Raw genomic sequence first — 22,385 nt, 5'->3', positions numbered from 1 at the left:
TTATACTCGAGTCACTGACTTTCACTGACCTGAAAACTCCCATGCAGCATTTTCCAAAGCTGCACAGTTCGGATGTGAAAGGCAGGGATGAAGGAAACCTGATGGCTCTGGCAACACGAGGCTTTTTTCTTTGCACGGCTGCTTCAGCTCTTGCTACAGTCCAGCCGGCTACACCCCTCAGCTGCCTGATTGGCAGCAGGCTGGACCAATCACAGTTCCTCCTCTACACAGGAAGGAGGCATTAAGAGAGCTGCCTGATTGGCAACAGGCTGAACCAATCACAGCTCCTCCTCTACGTAGAAAGGAAGCACTGGGGGAAAGGGCAGGAGGGTTGAAGGGACTTTCAGAAGGAAGGAAGGTGGATGAAAAGGGACTATAGAAGTCCTGTTTAGAAGTCAGCAAGCCAGCAACATATTTTACAAGTAAAATGTAAGTTACCCATTTAAATTTGATTAATTTCTAGTAACAGAAGAGGTTATTTTGTAATAAAATGTTGCTTCAAGTGGGGATAATTGTGTAATTAAACTTTTTCTTCCAACTATACTTTTACAATTAATGATTGAGTAACCCCCAATTGTTATTTACTGACCTATTGAGATAGTAATGATTTTAACATATGAAGTATGCTTTAAATGGAAAATCTGAATATTTATCATATGGATGTTTGCTTTAAGAAATTGTTTTGAAATAATATATAAAATCCCAATTATTAAGAAAATTATAATGATATTGTAATGAAGATTAAGATAACAGGTTTGATAACATTCCTAAAGATATTTTAAGAAGTTTTTGGTCATGATAAAAGAAGGAATTTAAAAAAAGAGAGAGAGATTTAGGAAGGGTAGGAAGAAAGGTGCAAGAAATGAAAAACATTTTGGAAGGAAAAGTTACATAATAATAATAACAACAGAGTTGGAAGGGACCTTGGAGATCTTCTAGTCCAACTCCCTGCTTAGGCAGAAACCCTACACTACTTCAGACAAATGGGTATCCAACATCTTCTTAAAAACTTCCAGTGTTGGAGCATTCACAACTTTTGGTGGCAGGCTTTTCCACAGATTCATTGTTCTAAGTGTCAGGAATTTTCTCCTTAGTTCTAAGTTGCTTCTCTCCTTGTTTAGTTTCCACCCATTGCTTCTTGCTCTGCCCTCAGGTGCTTTGGAGAATAGGTTGACTTTCTCTTCTTTGTGGCAAACCCTGAGATATTGGAAGAATGCTATCATGTCTCCCCTGGTCCTTTTTTCCCATTAAACTAGATGGACCTTGTACCTACCTGAACGGTCTTCTCGCTGCACTGGAAGGAGAGTCCAACATAGGGTAGTTTACCAATCCTATTGGTAGAGACTGAGTTAAATATTTACATATTAATTGAGTACCGCCCCCTTGTATCCCCCATGAGCTCAGTTTTAAAAACGAAGACAATGTAAGAGGATAACCAATTTTTATTGTCAACTATCCAACGAAACAAGTTCCCCCAACTCCGGCGTCCCTGAACTTAACAGTGCCGGGTGGGTTTGGACTCTCCTTCCAGTGCAGCGAGAAGACCGTTCAGGTAGGTACAACGGTCCTTCTCCACTGCAGCTGGAAGGAGAGTCCAACATGGGATATGCCAAAGATTAAGGCCCATGGGAGGGAGAAGGTCTTGTCAGGGACGTTGTGGAAGAACAAACTCGTTGCAAAACACGTCTTCCAAACGCTGCGTCCGCTGAGGCAAAGGAATCCAACTTATAATGTTTAACAAAGGTTGAAGGAGCCGCCCAGGTCGCGGCTTTGCAGATATCTTCTATGGATGCTTGCGTGGACCAGGCAGCTGATGCGGCTGCACTCCGTGTTGAGTGACCCGTCAGTCCTAATGGTGGGGTCTGGTCCCTAGCCTTGTAAGCTTCCGTGATACAATCTTTGAGCCATCGGCTAATAGATTTAGAAGACAGACCGAGTCCCATCTTATGTGGCGAGAATGAAATGAACAATTGTTCAGATTTCCTGAACGTTTCCGTTCGTCTGATGTAGATTTTCAGAGCCCGCCTGACGTCTATTTTGTGCCATCTCAATTCAGATGGATGGTTTCCATGAGTACAAAAATCAGGGAGTATCAATTCCTGCTTCCTATGAAATGTAGAATTCACCTTGGGTATAAAGGTGGGATCCAATCTTAGCACAACTCTGTCTGGATAAAAAATACAGAGGTCCGATCTAACTGATAAGGCCGCTATTTCTGACACTCTGCGTGCCGACGTGATTGCGACCAGGAATGCTGTTTTAATGGATAGCAGTCGCAAAGAAATGGACCTCAAAGGCTCAAACGGTGGTTTGGTCAATGCTCTGAGTACTAGTGTAAGGTCCCATGACAGAAACCTTCGTACTGGCGGGCTGCGTTTATTTGTAGCTCCTCGTAGAAAATCCCTCACCCACGGGTGAAAGGCTAAGGAGCGTGCCTCTGGAACTTGTATCATAGTTGCAAGGGCTGCCACCTGTCTCTTTAGGGTGTTAGGGGCTAAACCCCATTCTATCCCCATTTGCAGAAATTCCAACACTGTAATTACCGATGTCTCATTCGGATTCAAACGACGCTGTTCACAGAATTTACAGAACGCTTACCAAGTCACCTGGTAGATTCTTGAAGTCGATGGACGTCGTGCTGCCTGTATTGTATCAATGACCTTCTCTGGTAACTTTTGTTGCTTCAGCCTGCTCCTCTCAAGTGCCACACGGTTAGATGTAGCCACTGGGGATCCGGATGTTGTAAGTTCCCTTGACTGAGGGCGATGATCCGGTCCGGAATCCTCCACGGTGGTGACACCGATAGTGCCACTAGGTCGGAGAACCATGGACGTCGAGGCCAGTGAGGTGCCACCAACAGCACCTCCGCTCTCTCCTCTAGGATCTTCTCCACCACCCTGGGGATGAGACTGGTGGGAGGGAAGACATAAAGTAGACCGGGTGGCCAAGGAGAGAGAAGGGCGTTGGTCCCTTCCGCCTCTGGATCCGGAAAATGTGTGTAGAACCTGGAAAGTTGAGCATTCCGCTGGCTTGCAAACAGGTCCACTGAGGGAGTGCCGAATCTTTGAGTCATCCGCTGGAAGATGGCGGGGTCCAATCTCCACTCTGACGGATCTAGAATGGTCATGCTCAACCAGTCCGCCTGAGTATTGCTGACGCCGGCAATATGTTCGACCGTCAAGGATGCCAAGTGATTCTCGGCCCAATTGAAGAGGTGGTTGGCCTCCTCCATGAGGCGTTGTGACCTCGTGCCCCCTTGGTGGTTTAGATGGGCCCTGGTTGCAACATTGTCTGTCAGGACCCGTACGTGTCTGTCCCGCACTAGTGGGGTAAACGTTTGGAGGGCCAAGAACACTGCCCTCAATTCAAGGAAATTTATGTTGACTGGCTCCAAGTCCTTGTCTGACCAGAGGCCCTGGGCCATGTGATGTCCAATGTGTGCGCCCCATCCTAAAAGGCTGGCGTCGGTCGTAAGGGTTACTGGATTTCGAAGCCGAAAGGGGGACCCCTTGCTTAAGGCCTGCGATGTCCACCATCTCAAGGACTCTCTGACTGCCCGTGGAACACGGACCTTCCTGCCGCAGTGACTCCTCCTGGTTCTCTGAGCTGGAAGCAAGAACCACTGTAGGTCTCGGATATGGTGTCTGGCCCAAGGGACAATGCCTATGGCTGACACCAAAGTCCCCAGGATTTTGGATAACAACGCCAGTGGAACTCTCCTGCTGTGCTGAATGCTGGAGATCAGTTGTCGTATGGTGCGTTGTCTCTCCGGGGAAAGGGATACCGTGTTCGATAAGGTATCTATGACTACTCCTAGATGTAGCAATCTGGTAGTGGGAGACAGGTGACTTTTCTCCATATTGATTGTGAAACCGTGGGATTCCAGTGTTTGCACAGTCCTGTCCAAGTCGGTTCTGGCTCCCGATGGGGACCTGGACAAAATGATTATGTCGTCCAGGTAAGCCATCAACCGGACTGATTTCTGACGCAGGTCTGCAGTCAAAATGTCCAACAGTTTGGTGAAGGTTCGAGGGGCCGACGATAGGCTGAAAGGCATGGCCCTGTACTGAAAATGTTTCCCCTCAGAGCAGAAGCGGAGGAACCGCCGATGGCTTGGATGTATGGGCACGTGGAGGTACGCTTCCTTGAGATCTATGGATGTTAATAGATCGTGGGATCGTATGGAAGCTATAATTGTCTGCAAGGAATGCATTCGAAATCTCCTGTACTTTATGAAAACATTCAGTTGTTTTAGGTTCAGTATGAGCCGGCATCCCCCTGAGGCCTTGGGTACTATAAAGATCACTGAGTAGAACCCCTTGCCTTCTTCCTGCCAAGGTACCGGCTCTATAGCGTGAATGTCCAATAAATGTTTGATCTCCTCGCGGAGTTGTAGTCTCTTTTGTGAGTCCCGTATTACGGGGCAATGAAGGAAGCGGGTTGGTGGAGGTTGGACAAACTCCAACCGAAGCCCCTGTGAAACCGTGGCCAAGGCCCATTTGTCGGATGATGTGAGCTGCCAGGAGAGACTGAAATGTTGAAGCTTCCCTCCTATTGGCATCTCGGCTGAGTCACTTGGAGCGACGAAAACCTCTCTGGTTACCTCCCCGAAATGGCCATCTCGATTGTTGGTAGCCTCGGGGTCTGTCCTGGAATGATCCCCGATCGGATCGAAAGGTCGGTTGGTTGTATTGGCTGTATTGGCCCGGAACAAAAGATCTTTGGGCCTGACCCATTCCTGAGGTGGCTTCCCAGCGAGGGTTCTGGCGCCTTGTGTATGGGGCGGACCTACGGTCCTGTCTCCTATTAGCCCTGGGGAGCACTTTCTTTTTGTCTCTGTCCTCTATGAGGACCTTCTCCAAACTCTCCCCGAACAGCATGGATCCTTGGAACGGGCTTGAGGCCAGCCGCCACTTAGATTTCAAGTCCGCCGGCCAATTTCTCAGCCAGAGAAGGCGTCGTGACGACATAGTGGTTGCCATGCTTCTAGCCGAGAAATTTGCCGCATGGAGGGTGGCATCGGCCGAGAATTCCGCTGCCGCTCGCAGCTTGCTCAGGTCCTGATGGAGGCGGACGTCGTCTGGCCTGAGCCTGGATTGCATTTCCTGCAACCACATAATGGATGCCCTGTTGATGAATGATGCCGCGGCAGCCGCTCTGAACCCCCAGCCGGACACCTGATGTGCCTTCCTCAGCAATATCTCCGCCTTCCTATCTTCTGGCACCAACGCACTGGAGACAAGTGTCACTACCGGTTGGTCAATTGGCGGGAACTCTAGGAGTTTCTCTACCTCCTCATCGAAGGTGTAAAACTTCCGCTCTATGTTCGAAGGCCCCTGCGCAGCCGCCGGGTGCTGCCAAGGCCGCTTGACTCCCTCTACAAATATGTGTGAAGCCGGGAAGTGTTCAGTCTCGGGCTGAGACTCCTTGAGGAGAGCCTCTGAAGTTTTTGTCGTGTCAGCGGTGTCAGTCGCCTTAGGTGCGCCTGCTAGGTTCATCACCTGCTTGGCCTTACAGAGCAAGGTTCTGAATAGTGCCGGTTTGAACAGGCCTACGGCTGGTGGTTGTTCTGGTGCTGTCTCGTCCTCTGACCAGTCATATTCCCTGTCACTCTCTTCAAACTGTGGTTCCTCCATCAGCAACCCCACACCGGAAGGGGGCGGTACTGACCAAGGGTTTCTTTCTGGAGCCTGTTGCGGGGGCCTAGCGCCTTGTTGCACCCCTGTTGCAATGCCTTGTGAGTAAACGTTGGCAATGATTTCCTGTAGGTCAGGTGGCATCTGTTGCCAGGAGCCAGATGGACCTCTTAAGCCTGCTGCCATGGGGGTAAATGTAGCCGAAGGCCCCTGCAGGCTTCTGACCGATTGACCTGCAGACCCCGGTCTGGTCCAGGAAGCGCCAGGAGATGGCATGGCCTGAGATATAGGTAGAAATTGTCTATCAGGCGACCAGTCCCCTGTTGGCATGATCCCAGTAGCCCCAAGGGAGATTGGGTGGTCATTTGATCAGGGGTCATCAGCTGCCGCTGTGTAAGGGGCAATCCTGTGGGGGAGGGCTGCAGGGCCGCTTCCAGTTTCTTTTCAAGGGCCTTAATACGTTTCTCCGCTTCCTTTAATGAGGAGCTGGAAGATTGGGAGGCTTTAGTCTTATCCTTTGCCTTCCCTTTGCCCTTATCCTTGACAGCGGGGAAGCTGCTCTTGTCAGTCCCGGCCTGTTCTTCCATGTTTACTCACAGTTAATGCCGGGGAAACAGTAAATTTGGCTCCACGCCCTCGCAACTCGAACCAAAATGGCGCCCCGGCTACCTAACCTCTTGCGCCTGCGCACTGGGGCCTAATAGCCCTCTCTCGCACTCTTGCCACCAGAATGCCGCCTATTCGCGCCTAATTGCGCCCGCCCACGATTCTCGCCAAGATGGCGGTGCCCGTGTCGTTCACGGTCTTTCCGGGCTTGCCGCTTCTTGCCCTGCCGCTGGTGGCGGTCTACGCCAGGGTGGTCGCCCTGGCTCTCACCTGTGCTGCCCGCAATAGCCTGGTGGTCTCAGTGGTCGCGCTCTTGCAGCGGCGACTTTTTCGGCGCCGGCTTTTTTCCTCGCCGCCGAACAGCTGATCGCTCTTTCGGCGAGCCTTGCCGGGTCTTGGGAGCGATGTCAAGCCTCCCAGTGGGGGGGGGCGGACCCCCCCCACCTTCGGCCCGCAGCCTTAGTATGGCCTCGGAGGCCAGGGACCCCAGGCTGGATGCTCCTCTGCGGGGTGTTCCCTCGGAGGGAATACAAAACCCCTGAGGAGGATCGTTGGGGGTGCTGCCCGCGGAGGGCAGGGACCCCTTTCCATCTGTTCCACTTCTTTCTTCTTCAATCTGAAAGACAAAGCAGAAGATTAAACAGGTTACAACATTTTATTAATTATTTCCTTATTTTTACTAATTCTAATTTCCTAAGCTCAAACTCAGTAAGTCTCTACTCTTGGACTGAGTTTTTAAAACTGAGCTCATGGGGGATACAAGGGGGAGGTACTCAATTAATATGTAAATATTTAACTCAGTCTCTACCAATAGGATTGGTAAACTACCCTATGTTGGACTCTCCTTCCAGCTGCAGTGGAGAAATACCTAGTTTCTGCAACCGTTCTTCCTATGTTTTTTTTATTCTCCTACAAAAATAATTTTAAGAAGCTACAGTATTGTTTACATCTATTGGTGGTGTAGTGATCAGGCCCGCAGGCATTCGTTTGCATGTGCCTAACCTGTACAGGGACAATGGGGTTCATTTATCGGATGTCAGGAATGACATCTTCCTATCAGACCTGCAGAAGCAGGCTTAGGGAGGGTCAGGGGTCAAGATAGAGATCTGACCACCTGCTATGGCAGTAACAGGGCAGACAAGGGTATCAGTAGCAACTGTGTGTTCCTTCTTGCGCATCTTTTGCAAGATGATGGGCTCCCTTTTTCCACAACCCAAGCTGCCTACATAACCAGGGCGTTGGAGAGGGAGTGCCCTTGGGGCTCACTCACATCATTTCCTGTTCCAGGTCATCGGGATGAGCCCTCCCACACGCTTGGGCATGGCTTTCAGGGCTGGGCGTAGGCAACCGTTTAGTTGCCCAGGTATGTTAGTCAGGGATTTCCGCCCCATTTAGCAACCTCTGCAAGCCTTTATGTTTTATGTTTTAATAAAGTGACACTTTTACTCAGCTTTCATGTCCCCCAGGCTTTTATATTTTATGTCTGGTATGTATGTGCCGTATGGTTTTTAATTGTTGGGGTTTTATATATCTTTTTCTTATTATATTTGTTCTATTGCTATACTGCTTTTTATTACTGTTGTGAGCTGCCCCGAGTCTTCGGAGAGGGGCGGCATACAAATCTAATAAATTATTATTATTGTTATTGTTGTTGTTGTTGTTGTTGTTATTATTATTATTATTATTATTATTATTATTATTATTATTATTATTATTATTATTTGGCATCTGTCGCAAAATACCTTACTCCACCAGACTTGAAATTCTCCAATGAGACAACTTACAACTCTGATGTCTCCGACTTAACTATTGTTCATAAAATCATATATCATAATGTCCTACCTGTTAGCGAATTCTTCACCTTCAACCGCAACAACACACCAGCACATAATAGATTTAAACTAAACGTCAACCGCTCCAAACTAGACTGCAAAAAATACAATTTCGGCAACAGAGTAATCAATGCCTGGAATGCTCTACCTGACTCTGTGGTTTCTACTCCCATCCCCAAAACCTTTAACCTTAGATTATCTACTATTGACCTCTCCCCCTTTCTAAAATGTCTTTAAATGGTGTGCATAAGCACACCATCATGCCTACAGTCCCTGTCCTACTGTTCTATCTTCTATCATTACTTTTATCATAACCTATCTAATGTTTATTTGTACAAATTATCATCCTATTATTGTTTGACAAAAAATAAATAAATAAAAATAATATCCATTGTTTCATTTTCAATCCCATTTCAGCTGTTTCCAGTTTGAAATACTTCTTTCATATTGTTTACAATATACTCTCGATCAAATGAAATCAATGTTATTGGCAGATGTAGATAATTTATAAATACAAACATGACTTTCTGTATACTACTTTAAATACATTTTAATGGCACCACACTGTATTTAAATAGAAGGAAGCAAAGAAGGAAGCAAATCAATAGGCACCTCTTGGTTTATTATAACAGTGTTTACTCACAGTGCATTTGTGTGGCTTTTCTCCTGTGTGTCTCCTCATATGTACAACTAGCATGTACTGGGCCTTGAATGGTTTTTGCTCTCGAGAACAATCAAACCATCGACATATGAACTCCTTCTTCTCCCCATGTATGTGGTCGTTGTTTATATGCTATGTGGTTAAAAAAAGAGAGTTTTGTTTACTGTATACTCATGTTGCATTATTTTACATACAAATAACTACATGTATATTTGACACCAAAAACAAAGGTGAGGGGAGTTGAAACAAAAATGAGCATAGCACATCAGGAGAAGCATGAGATTCTGACCTAATAGCAGTATTGTCCTAGCCTAACAACTCAACTTGGACTATCAAAAGTGTTGTCCTAAGTGAAGTGGTCACATGTTTTGCCTAATGGCCACATACCTTAAAGTTGGAACTTCCAACAGCAATTAGTTCATTACTTTCATATTTTTACTAATTTTACTATTACTTTTTATGAAAACTATTTTATATGGGAAAACAATTTTCATTAGGTAATCAGCTAAATGTTTGAGTGAGGGAAAAAAAATCTCTTTTCTCTCTCTCCATAAATAATGAAGAATATGGGATTTATAGAATGATAGATATTGAGGATATATTTGGGGGGGGTATTTTTGTTCTTAAATTTTAGTATTTGTTAACTTGTTTAAATGTTGGAGAGATAAAGTTATAGGAGGAGAAAGGGAAAGTAGAAAGTAAAGAAAATCCTTAACGCACATAAATGATATGGAAATTTGGCATATGTATATGGTTGAATATTGGTATTGTGGTTTTTTTTAATTTACATATGTTTTATCTTAAGGTGGAGAAAAATAAAAAATATTATACCCAAAAAAAGAATCTTTGCTTTTAAAAAAATCTCAGCTGGACAATCAATGTTAGTAGATAATACTGCATTGTTTAAATGTTTAGCTTAAGTGTATAAGCTAGGATTGTACACACTTGGTCTAATTGAGCAAACAACCAAATATTTAATATTACCTCCAAAAAGTTTGAGTAAGTGCAATAAATCAATCAAATTATATCGGTAGGACAACTAAACAACTCTGGTTTTAGATAATTATAACTTCAGTTATATCAAATAATTTTAATAATTTTATATATTTAGCAGTCTTATTGTCAGTCACCTTATAATACTGTATTTTTAAAAATAACCAAAAATTTAGATGGTATATATTAGAAGCTATAAATATTGGAACAGTTTATGCTTCCACAATCTTGCAACTGATTCCTCTAGGCTTGCCAGACACCCACACAAGGTCATTGGTTAACACAAAGCATAAGCATGTAAATTCCAATGTGTTTATGACCAAAATACATACATTCTACTCATGAAAGCCAGAAATCCTTTAGAAAATAAGTATCATAGATTTGATTTAAACACCAGGCAAAATGAGATAGTAGAATTTGGAAATAATATAAATAGTAATTCATAAATAAATTATTATTATTAAATAAATATTATTTAACACTTACATTTTAATGATTTTGATTCAAGATGTCATTACTGTAATTTTACAATTGTAAAATTTAAATTATCTCCAAATGGATTAGCAAACAGCAAATCCCAGAATAGAAGAATCAAAAGTATATGGCAACTACAATCTGAAGAGATGCAATTCACTCTGTCACTTCATCTTGTTGTAGAAATAAACAAAGGAAGCTATTCATATTTCTAGCATTATATAAAGTGATTTATTTCAAGATCTGAAGGTGTATCTTGATCATCTGTCAGATTTTACTGTTATCCCCTTCAGGATATCAGGCAAGCAATGCTTAGTTAGTGTATATTTAGTTATGGGTATGGCTGTTCATAATGCATATAGGAATGTGAAAATAATTCTAAATAAACAAGAATTTTTTTAAAAAAATTGTGGATAAATGATTACCATTGCTTAGCTATTTAATTTGTTTCCCTGTGAAAACAGAATTTTCCTCCTGCCATTTTATTTTCTACAACTGTCTTTTAGCACTTCCCTGAGACATGTAGAAAAGGGTAAAAGCTAATGAGTGTAGATATCAACAAAATATAAATTACTGCAAAGGGGAAAGTTGATGCATGGCTCAGAATCTGAAAGTGGAACATCCACCACTTTTGTGATTATGGATCACATCACAATCTAATAGCAATTTTTATTTAATCAATAATTTCCATGCTGAACAGACAGTAAGTACTGATAACAACAGGGCTCTTATTAATCTTTACCTTGCCACCTTATCAGTCAAACTACTGTAAAAATCTCTGCCAAGATAGCTTTAATTTCTTTTCTCATTCTGCATCCTCCCCCTATTTCCTAATTCTGCTTTTCCCCCGATACATACTACTTTATATTTTATATAGAAAATATATTTTAAAAACCTGGGGAATTACACAAGGCAATTTATATTTAGCCATTTCTCAAATCAGTGAAACCTAACCCAGTTCTAGGCTAATAAATCATACTTTCTCTTTGAAATGTCAATCGCCAAAGCCCTTTGTAAAAAATGTTGGCATCTGTAATTCAGTAAAGCCTTTTCATCTTGAAATAAGATGCTTCCAACTGATAAAGAGAATAATCCTTTCTTGATCAAAAAAAAAATCTGCATTTTACCAATTAAAACTGCTGCCAAAAGCCAAACGGGCAGCATTGAGACTTCACTGAAGTTTATCTCTGCTAAACACAAGGAAGAATGCAGTTAAAGCTTTGTTTTATTTTCAGCTTGACTACTTTATCTTTCTCTAAGAACTGCAGCATCTCAGCCTTAGTGATACCACAAAATAGTATACCTACACTACAAGACACTGCATCTACCTATTCTGTCAAAGACACCACCCATTTATTTTGAAGATTAGACATACACCACCTTGAACAAAAGTCACAATAAAATATGAGTTTCCAAAAAGAAAACTGCTGAATTTATTACACTATGATAACAACAAAGCAATACAGAAAAAGCTAATAACAGCCCTTTCCTCTAAAGTTCATTGTGAGCTTCAGAGTCAAATATTTAGGAGTCAAACAACATAAAAATCCAAAGTAACATACCAAGAATATAAAAAAAAAACAAATTCCTTTTAAACATCACTATTCCAATGATTAGCTACATTTTTTCAATAATTCTTAAACAGGTAACCATTACTGTCAACCATTGTCTTCTTTATATACCGTATATACTCGAGTATAAGCCGAGTTTTTCAGCCCCAAAAATGGGCTGAAAAACCCGACCTCGGCTTATACTCGGGTCACCACAAGAGGGCGCCGGATCACCACAAGAGGGCGCACCGCGGGAGCCTGTCAGACATTGCTGGCTTGGGCGGGTGTGGGAAAGGGCAAAGTGCGGCAGCAAAGGGCGCTCCAACCGAAGCGGCTGTGGCAAGAGTGGGGCAGTTGCCTCCTCCCCAGCTCTAGCAAAGACGCCAGCCCTTTGCCTTTGCTCTTAGAGCTGGAGCTTCTGTCTTCTTGCAGGTGCCTTCCCTTCCCTGGCTCCAGCAAAGGCGCCAGCCAACTGCTCTGATGGCGTGCGAGAGGGGGAAAAGGCAATGGTGAGGTCGGGGGGTGGATTCCTGCTTCACGAGTCCCCCCCCACCTTGCCGGCTTCCCCTCGCCTTTTTCCCCTCGCACGCCATCGGGGCAGTCGCAGGGAAGAAGAGAGAGAGGGTGCCTGCATGCGCCCTTTCTCTCTCCCCCCCTCCACCTTGCCGGCTTCCCCTCGCCTTTTTCCCCTCGCACGCCATCGGGGCAGTCGCGGGGAAGAAGAGAGAGAGGGTGCCTGCATGCGCCCTTTCTCTCTCCCCCCCTCCACCTCGCCGGCTTCCCCTCGCCTTTTTCTCCTCGCACGCAGCTGCCCTACCCTTCCCACAGCCGCGTCACTTGGAGCCCCCTTTTACTTCCCTCTTGGAGCTCCTGTTGGCATCTTGCAGCTGCCTTCCCTTCTCCGGGTCCAGCAAAGTTGCCAGCCAACTGCTCCGACGGCGTGCGAGAGAGGAACAGACGATGGGAAGTCAGGGGGGAGGGGATTCCTGCTTCATGAGTCCCCCCCCCCCGACCTCACCAGCTTAGCATCGTCTGTTCCTCTCTCGCACGCCGTCGGAGCAGTTGGCTGGCAACTTTGCTGGACCCGGAGAAGGGAAGGCAGCTGCAAGATGCCGACAGGAGCTCCAAGAGGGAAGTAAAAGGGGGCTCCAAGTGACGCGGCTGTGGGAAGGGTAGGGCAGCTACCTTCCCTTCCCCGGGTCCAGCAAAGTTGCCAGCCAACTGCTCCGACGGCGTGCGAGAGGGGAAAAGATGATGCGAAGCTGGTGAGGTCGGGGGGGGGACTCATGAAGCAGGAATCCCCCCCCGACCTCACCGGCTTTTCCCCTCTCGCACGCCGTCGGAGCAGTTGGCTGGCAACTTTGCTGGTGCCGGGGAAAGGAGGCAACTCACCCTTCCCACAGCCGCTTCACGGTGTTTCGAAAGACAAGTTCTCTGTCATTTCGTCATTTAAAATAGCCTGTCGAAGCCGTACATTCAGGAGACCAGCCTGTCGGAAAAAATCCACCTTACCAAAACCGCACCGCACGTGTTTGTGGTTCACCAGGTGCAGTTTGGCTCCTGTTCTCTCCTTTAGCAATTATTCCAGTTCCCTGTTTCAGCAAAGGGCTTAAGGGATCATTAAGGCATAATAGATGAGTCTGCATATTTTTCTCCAGCTAAATGTGGTTGCTTCATTGTAAACTCTGGGCCGGTGAGAATTACAATCACTTGGCTTCAACTTTTACAATCTTGGAGGCTCAGCCTGGCTTTGGAAGAAACTGGTGAACTTAGCTTCTTGTCATTATTATTATTTATTTTTATTATTATTTATTAGATTTGTATGCAGCCCCTCTCTGTAGACTCATTAGTAGACCATGTGGCTGACATGGACAAAATATAGCAGCAGCAACAACAACAAAAACAACAACAAAATCAACAAACAACAATAACAGAGTTGGAGGTCATGCTGATAACCTCACAGCAGCTAATGCTGAAGCTCTTCTTTGGATACAGATTTATCTATCTATCTATCTATCTATCTATCTATCTATCTATCTATCTATCTATCTATCTATCTATCTATCTATCTATCTATCTAATTGGATTTGTATGCCATCCCTCTCCAAGGACTCAGGGTGGCTGACAGCATATATAAAAACAGAACAATAATGTAAATCCAATTAATGATGAGAAGGAATCCAGTTTTGAAGGATTCTAACTCTTAGGTTTTAGCTTTGTTGCTGATTGAGCTACTTTTTTTACTTTTTAATTTATTGTTAATATTGTTAATTTGTTTACCCTCTTTTAAATTTACAGAGCTAGTTTACTGGTTTTCTTTAAAATAAATATTCTAAAACATGTCTCAATTAATGTAATTTTATTGGTTTCCATTTTTATAAGTTACCAGTAGCCACTGCATTTTCTAACCTCGGCTTATACTCGGGTCAATAAGTTTTCCCAGTTTTTGTGGCAAAAATTGGTGCCTCGGCTTATACTCGGGTCGGCTTATACTCGAGTATATACGGTAACTAATATTCAAACACACTATCCTTGAATCTGCTTGATTCCATCTATTTGTAATTTATAAATAAAAACCAAGAACAAAATTTCAATGTATAATACATTTGTCTATGCAAAAACCATTTTATTGACTTGCGATCTCTTCAGGAATCACCTGAAAATTCATTTATATAAATTAAACTATTGACAACCTGGGGTTACTGTGAACCTATACAAATGAAGTAACAATTTTTAAGTATGCTGTTTTAGCTTTGAAAAAAGGAATTACTATAATTTGGACAACACAGACATGTATAATGATTCTTTCTATGTTGCAAATACAAAGGAATGAGTGTTAAGTATAATCAACAAAAAGAACCTTTCATGAAAAAAATCACTATTTAACAAAAAGCAGTGTTATGCTTACTCCACAGTATAAGCTTTGATTCAGAAATTATACTTTTATCTAAAACCAAAGGGAGAAATTTTTCCCATCAAGGTAGTGCATGTGAAAGGGTGCCATTTCTGCCTGTGTTGAGAAGAAATTTAAATGGCAAATATACTGCTCAAAAAAAATAAAGGGAACCCTTAAACAACAGTATATACTAACTCCAAGTAAATCAAACTTCTGTGAAATCAAACTATCCACTTAGGAAGCAACACTGATTGACAATCAATTTCATTTTGTTGCCACACATTCAACTTTGTACAAAACAAAGTATTCAATGAGATTTCTTCATTCATTCAGTTCTAGGATGTGTTATTTGAGTGTTCCCTTTATTTTTTTGAGCAAAGTATATTTAAGCAACAAAAAGATCTGATTTGATTACAAATATACTCTGTGGTTATTGTGAACAGCTTTACTAAAGTTTAAAACATTTAGGCCTAAACTTTAATTCAACCCAACTTTTGTTAGTCCAACTTACTCTATAATATAACAGAAAAAAAGCAAGATAGTGCCAATTTGGTCTATAGGAATTAAATGCAACAGGTTGGTGTAGAGGTAGAATAAAAATGATCATTTAGCATTAATTAAATGTTCAATGTATCTAATGTGAATATAGGGGTGCATAATATAGAATCATTAGTTCTGTACAACAAGCTAGAATTTCAGTCATCTGATTTCTCTGTTGAAATTACTGGTAAAAAAAATAGTTCTGTAGTTATAGCGTTAATGCTCTTTTGACTTAAATATGGTACAATGAAGTTTCCGCCAAGTAAGGAGCTATTGTGACATGTGAAAATGAAAAATGAAGGAAAAACACGTATATTCTCATTGAATAACACATTTTCAAGATTAGTTTTAAATGAGATGCTATTACGCTATGCCAGCAACAGTGACAAGGAAAAATGTTTCAGTGCCATTTTATTCACACTAAATAATAACTTTCCTTTCTGCCCTTATTTTCCCTAAACATTTATTTTACTCCCTCTTTTTGGTAATTTTTTTCCCATGTAATTTAAGAGATAAAAAAATGAGTTTCAATAAATATAAGACTTAGGGGAAGGAATAGAATATGCCATGACTTATTAGGTTCTGGACTCAGAAGTAATTTTATTATATCTTTTAAAACAAACTTTCAGAATTTTAGTATCTTCTGGCAAGAGAAATTAATTAAAGAGAGGAATGATAAACATAATCTAAACAACACAGCATTTTTATTGTTTTCTTTGAAGGGAGGGAGGGAAGAAATTTCAGTGGTTGTATGAACAGGTAATCTTTTTAGAAGTGTTATGCATTGTAAATGAGATTGATAGGAAATCCAGCAGTCCAGGTCATAGTTCTACTCTCCAGCTTTCTGATTTGCTAATGTGAAACACATGCTATTCTTTTGCTCAAAGCTCAAATAACCTAGGAATTCCAGCTGTGTAGCTCAGTAACTGAACCAGAAGGGCAGAACTTGTCAGGATTTAAGTGCTTTTAGCAAAGCCTGTCAATTGCAGTCAGCACCCCATTCCTTAGAAGGATATCAATTATAGATAGTGAATTGCTTTAGCAAGGGGAGTCAGTTCTGTCGGACACTAGATAGACAACCATGAAGAATCATGAATCTTTCTATTAGCTGTAAAAGAGAGGAAGGCTGGTGGCAGTGGTGATAGTGGTGGTGGCAAGAAGCAATGGACAGCTGCTATAAATAAGCATCTGAACTGTTTAATGCAGTGCTTCACAGAGCATATTTTATGACCATTATTATTATTATTATTATTATTATTATTATTATTATTATTATTATTATCAATACAACGAGATCACAATGCTGGATTTCATATTTCACCACCAGTCGGGCGCTTCCCAAGCACCTAGGACTGTGTGATGTAGCGGCGAATTATGTTTGCCGATCCCAGTAAAGTGGACTTTTACAATTGACAGATGGAGATTTTGTCAGTTCCGATAGTTTTCAAATGTCCGCTGAGATCCTTTGGCACTGCGCCCAGCGCACCAAGTACCACTGGGACCACTTTCACTGGCTTATGCCAGAGTCGTTGCAGCTCGATTTTTAGATCTTCGTATTTCACTAATTTCTGTAGCTGCTTCTCCTCAATTCTGCTGTCCCGTGGGATTGCGATGTCAATGATCCATACTTTCTTTTTCTCCACAATCAGGATGTCTGGTGTGTTATGCTTCAGAATTCGGTCAGTCTGAAGTCGGAAGTCCCACAGTAGTTTTGCTTGCTCATTTTTGACCACTTTTTTGGGCTTATGATCCCACCAGTTCTTTGCCACTGGTAAATGGTAGTTCCAGCACAAGTTCCAGTGGATCATCTGTGCCACAGCATCATGTCTATGCTTGTAGTCAGTCTGTGCAATCTTTTTGCAGCAGCTGAGTATGTGATCGATTGTTTCATTTGTTTCTTTACAGAGTCTGCACTTTGGATTATTATTATTATTATTATTATTATTATTATTATTATTATTATACCATGTTAGATTGTGCTATAAAGAGTAAATATAGGACACCTCTGCTGCTTGAAGATTGCAAGAACTGAAATTTGGAAATTATTATTATTATTACTATTATTATTATTATTATTATTATTAGTAGTAGTAGTAGTATTATTTATTACATTTGTATGCCGCCCCTCTCCGAACAGCATTTTCGAATAGCATTTGGCATTCAAAATAAACCACCACTTAACTTTACATTCAAATACTTCAAAGTAGTAAGAGTTGGAGTAATTCAGTATTAACTGGTAAATTCTGATAATATTTGAAGCAATGTTAAAATAAATCAAGTTATCCAAAATCTCTGAATACAATTACTATTTCCTATTGTTTAAAGAGGTAAATTCTAGTAATCTTATCTTAAATATCAAAATTACCCACTATCCTCTAAGTCTGGTGCTATTCCTCTGCCTTTGAGTTCAAGACTCATAGTCTTCTTCCATTATTATTATTATTTATTATTATTATTATTTATTAGATTTTTATTCTGCCTCTCTCTGAAGACTCAGAGTGGCTCACAACAGGAATACAAAATATAAATCCAATGATTAAAAAAGCAAAACAGTTAAAAACCCTTGATTTAAAAACACTCATACAACCCAAACAAACCATACATAAAACGGAGCAGCCAAGGGGAATCAATTTCCAATGCCTGGCGGCAAAGATGGGTTTTTAGGAGTTTGTGAAAGGCAAGATGGGTGGGGGCAGTTCTAATCTCCGGGGGGAGTTGATTCCAAAGGGTCAGGGCCGCCACAGAGAAGGCTCTTCCCCTGGGTTCCGCCAGACAGCATTGTTTTGTCGACAGGACCTGGAGACGGCCAACTCTGTGGGACCTAATCAGTCACTGGGATTTGTGTGGCAGAAGGCGGTCCCCATACCATGTTAGATTGTGCTATAAAGAGTAAATATAGGACACCTCTGCTACTTGAAGATTGCAAGAACTGAAATTTGGAAATTAATCTGAATTATAAATTGCATGAAATTTTATTGAAATACCCTGGCAGTGATAAATATTTGATATTCATGTTCTTGACAAGGCAATAACTGGTGATATATTCTATTTATTTAATTATGTATCTTTGTAAATACATCCTTTTAGAATTCCTTGCCAGAATCTCCCAGAAAGGTCCCCAAATTAGAGAAAAAAGAAATATTAAGAGATGATTCAAAAGTATTTAGACTGCATACCTAATTTTGAGGGTCCTTGTATTTTTCCTGATATATTATTGGAACATGTATAAGAAAAATAATGAAGGTAGCTAAATTGATTAAATTTTGCTTCCAAAATTCTTTAAAATTTCAGTGGTACAAAGTTTAAAGATCATTATACTTAAAGAGCTGATAGATAAGCTAGTGAAGATTGGACTTAATCCCTAGATGGTTCAGTGGATTTGCAGCTGGCTAAAGCGTAGATATCAGAGGGTTGTTGTTAATGGTGAGTATTCTGAGCAGTGCCTTGTTTGCAAGCGGTGTGCCACAAGGGTCTGTTCTGGGTCCTATTCTTTTTAATATGTTTGTGAGTGACACATGGGAAGGTTTAGTAGGGAAGGTTTGCCTATTTGCCGATGACTCTAAAGCAGTGGTCCCCAAACTACGGCCCGGGGGCCAGATGCGGCCCATGGAGGCCATTTATCCGGCCCGCGGATGGCTTTCAGCGCCATTAACTGTCTGTTGCTGGGGGGCGGGTACCACAGCGGTCGGGAGATTGCTGTCGGGGCAGCAGGGACCCGCTGACATCAAGCCCTGCGCCTGCCAGCAAAGCCGCCCGCCCAAGGAAGCAGCACGCTTTTCAAACATGCTGCTTCCCCGGGCAGCCAGCTTTGCTTGGCGCCGCCGGGCTGGACATCAGTGGGCCCCTGCTGCCACGACAGAAACCCCATAACCGCTGTGCTCACCTTGTGCCACAGGGGCGGGGGGCGCCGCTTGCAAGCCCGAGGAGGGTGACACGCAGTGTTGGGGCTGCTTCTAGGCTGGTCCCTCTGGTTAATTAAAACAAAACAAGCTGGTGGGGGGAGGGGACGGACACCGGGGAAGCCTTCCCTCCACTCCCCCTTTATGCCTTTTCGGCTGGGGAGCAAGAGAAGCGGAGATGGGCAAAAGTTGGACGTGCATGCTCAGTTCCCTTTGAAAGCTAACAGGCTGCCAGGGCAGCACCGCCTGCGGATGGAGCCCCCTGGTGGTCAGCCACGGCCACAGCAGCCCCCTTGCGAGCCGGAGGCAAGAGAGACACGCCTTTTCCCCTTCCTGCCGAGAGGGAAAGCGAACAGCTCTGCTGTGTCGAGAAAGGGAGGGAGGAAATGAGAAAGAAAGAGAGGGGGGAAGAAAGAGGGAGAGAGAAAAGGAGGGAGGGAGGGAAGGAAGGAAGGAAGGGAAAGAGAGAGAGAGAGAGAGAGAGAGAGAGAGAGAGAGAGAGAGAGAGAGAGAGAGAGAAGTGACTCTTGATTTAAGCATATGGCAAAAAGCACCCAAGTAATAACAGAAAAAAAAACCCCAGCCCTCACCTGTTTTTGTAAATAGTTCAAGAGTTCACAGACACACACACACACACACACACACACACACATGGGGAAGGAGACAGGGATGGAAAAAGAACGGAGAAGTGAGAGAGGGAAGGAATGAGAGAAAAGGGGAGGAAGAGGGAGAAATGAGAAACAAATGAGAGAGAAAAGGGGGAGAGAGACAGGAGATGTACCCAGAAATGAGAACAGTGGTAGAAATTTGAGGAGGAATGATTGATTATTAAATATGGATTGACTATGGAATATTGGTAAAATATATATTTAAGTGTTGTTTAATATTAGGATGTATTAATTCATAAAATTGGATTAGAATTTTAGAACTATAGAATTACATAGGTAAAATTAATGGAAGATACATATGATAAACAAGGGGTATGATTTTATGAGTTTGCCTTATGCATTTAAAATATACTTGGAAATGTAGAAGATTGATGAAAGTTAATAATAGTAGATGCTAAGTGCCTGAAAATTAATTGAGCTTGGAAATATTGAATGAAATTTTAGAAAAGTATAATTTATGGAAATATATTAATTGATGCATTATTTTTCTATTGGTATTTTACTTTTTCATAGGGCTTTTTTATAGTCTGGCCCTCCAACAGTCGGATGGACAGTGAACTGGCCCCCTTTGTAAAAAGTTTGGGGACCCCTGCTCTAAAGTGTGCAATAGGATTGATATTCCTGGAGGCATCTGTAATATGGCAAGTGATTTAGCTTTACTAGATAAGTGGTCAAAGCAATGGAAACTGCAGTTTAATGTTTCCACATGTAAAATAATGCACTTGGGGAAAAGGATTCCTCAATCTGAGTATGCTATTGGCAGTTCTGTGTTAGCAAAAACTTCAGAAGAGAAGGATTTAGGGGTAGTGATTTCTGACAGTCTCAAAATGAGTGAACAGTGCAGTCAGGTGGTAGGGAAAGCAAGTAGAATGCTTGGCTGCATAGCTAGAGGTATAACAAGTAGGAAGATGGAGATTGTGATACCGCTGTATAGAGCATTGGTGAGACCACATTTAGAATACTGTGTTCAGTTCTGGAGACCTCACCTACAAAAAGAACTGAACGGGTCCAAAGATGGGCTATAAAAATGGTGGAAGGTCTTAAGCATAAAACGTATCAGGAAAGACTTCATGAACTCAATCTTTATAGTCTGGAGGACAGAAAGGAAAGGGGGGACATGATCGAAACATTTAAATTTAAACATGCCTGGGATAAACATATATCCATCCTAAGATAAAATACAGGAAATAGTACAAGGGCAGACTAGATGGACCATGAGGTCTTTTTCTGCCATCAATCTTCTATGTTTCTATGTTTTTATGAGTCATGAACTAGCGTTGTAGAAATATTACTACATTAGTGTAAGTCACATGATGCATTTCTATTATAATCATTCTGAGTTTAACAGATACATTAGTATGTAATAGACATACATGTGTATGTATTTTGCAAAAATCCATACATGAGCTAAAGCAAGCATCCAAAACAAATTTTGAAAACACTGACTTTGAAAATGGCGATCCACATGCTTTACACATAAGCCATGTGTGCATGCTTTATTGTGAATGACGTAACTGTTAGTGTCAAGACACAAATGAAAGAGTTTTGACAGTGAAAAAAAGAAGATAGGGAAATAAAACACTAAGGGTATATTATCTGCAGAAGTACAAATGTGGTCGTAGAATGATACCCTATTTAAAAAGGAAAAAAAAACTTTCATATTTGATCTGGAAACTACCTTACTACATTTACTGGATTTATAAATTAAAAATGATGAAATTGAGCAAAAATAATGAAGAATTTCTGATCTGAAACGTGAGCGCCATTTTGAGGGGAAAAGAGAAGGTGTAACTCTTAGAACTTTTCTCTTTGTTGGACAAATAACCTGGATTAAACCAACCAAAAAAGAAAATCAAAAGAAGATTAAAATATTGAACGGGTCCAAAGATGGGCTACAAAAATGGTAGAAGGTCTTAAGCATAAAACTTATCAGGAAAGACTTAATGAACTCAATCTGTATAGTCTGGAGGACAGAAAGGAAAGGGGGGACATGATTGAAATATTTAAATATGTTAAAGGGTTAAATAAGGTTCAGGAGGGAAGTTTTAATAGGCAAGTGAACACGAGAACAACGGGGCACAATCTGAGGTTAGATGGGGGAAAGATCAGAAGCAACATGAGAAAATATTTTACTGAAAGAGTAGTAGATGCTTGGAACAAACTTCCAGCAGATGTGGTTGATAAATCCACAGTAACTGAATTTAAACATGCCTGGGACAAACGTATATCCATCCTAAGATAAAATACAGGAAATAGTATAAGGGCAGAATAAATGGATCATGAGGTCTTTTTCTGCCATCAATCTTTTATGTTTTTATCTGGTGTGTCCTATACTCTGAAAAATACAGTAGTCAATGCAGATGTACTGCTGAGTAAAAAGATCAATGAGCCAAAGTAAAGGGATTGTTAATAAGCAGTTAACACAATGAAGAAGATACTTAAAGTTTAATTTAAGACTGCATGTAAATAATAATCTATAACTTAAAGTACTAAATACATGGCTTCAAATTAGTTGGGAGATGAAGTCAGCAAGAAATCAATTACAGCATATATGTCTTTATATGGAACCATATCTATCACGTAGAGCAGTAAGAAGTAAACAATTACAGCTCTATAATCTGTAAAGGTTG

At 41.9% G+C, this 22,385-nt stretch overlaps 1 protein-coding gene across 1 annotated transcript in view; it reads right to left on the bottom strand.

Annotated features, from left to right (window-relative positions):
* The window catches only part of GLI3 (GLI family zinc finger 3), a 407,618-nt gene that overhangs the window by 40,181 nt on the left and 345,052 nt on the right, over positions 1–22,385 (bottom strand). The window contains exon 12 of the mRNA XM_070728251.1: positions 8,718–8,867. Coding sequence (XP_070584352.1) covers positions 8,718–8,867 — 150 coding nt within the window. The remainder of the gene's footprint in view (positions 1–8,717; positions 8,868–22,385) is intronic.

Source organism: Erythrolamprus reginae, chromosome Z (assembly GCF_031021105.1).
Source record: "Erythrolamprus reginae isolate rEryReg1 chromosome Z, rEryReg1.hap1, whole genome shotgun sequence".
Classification (NCBI taxonomy): domain Eukaryota; kingdom Metazoa; phylum Chordata; class Lepidosauria; order Squamata; family Dipsadidae; genus Erythrolamprus; species Erythrolamprus reginae.
The sequence above is the reverse complement of the archived record's forward strand: the minus strand, read 5'-3'. Positions and strand labels throughout refer to the sequence as shown.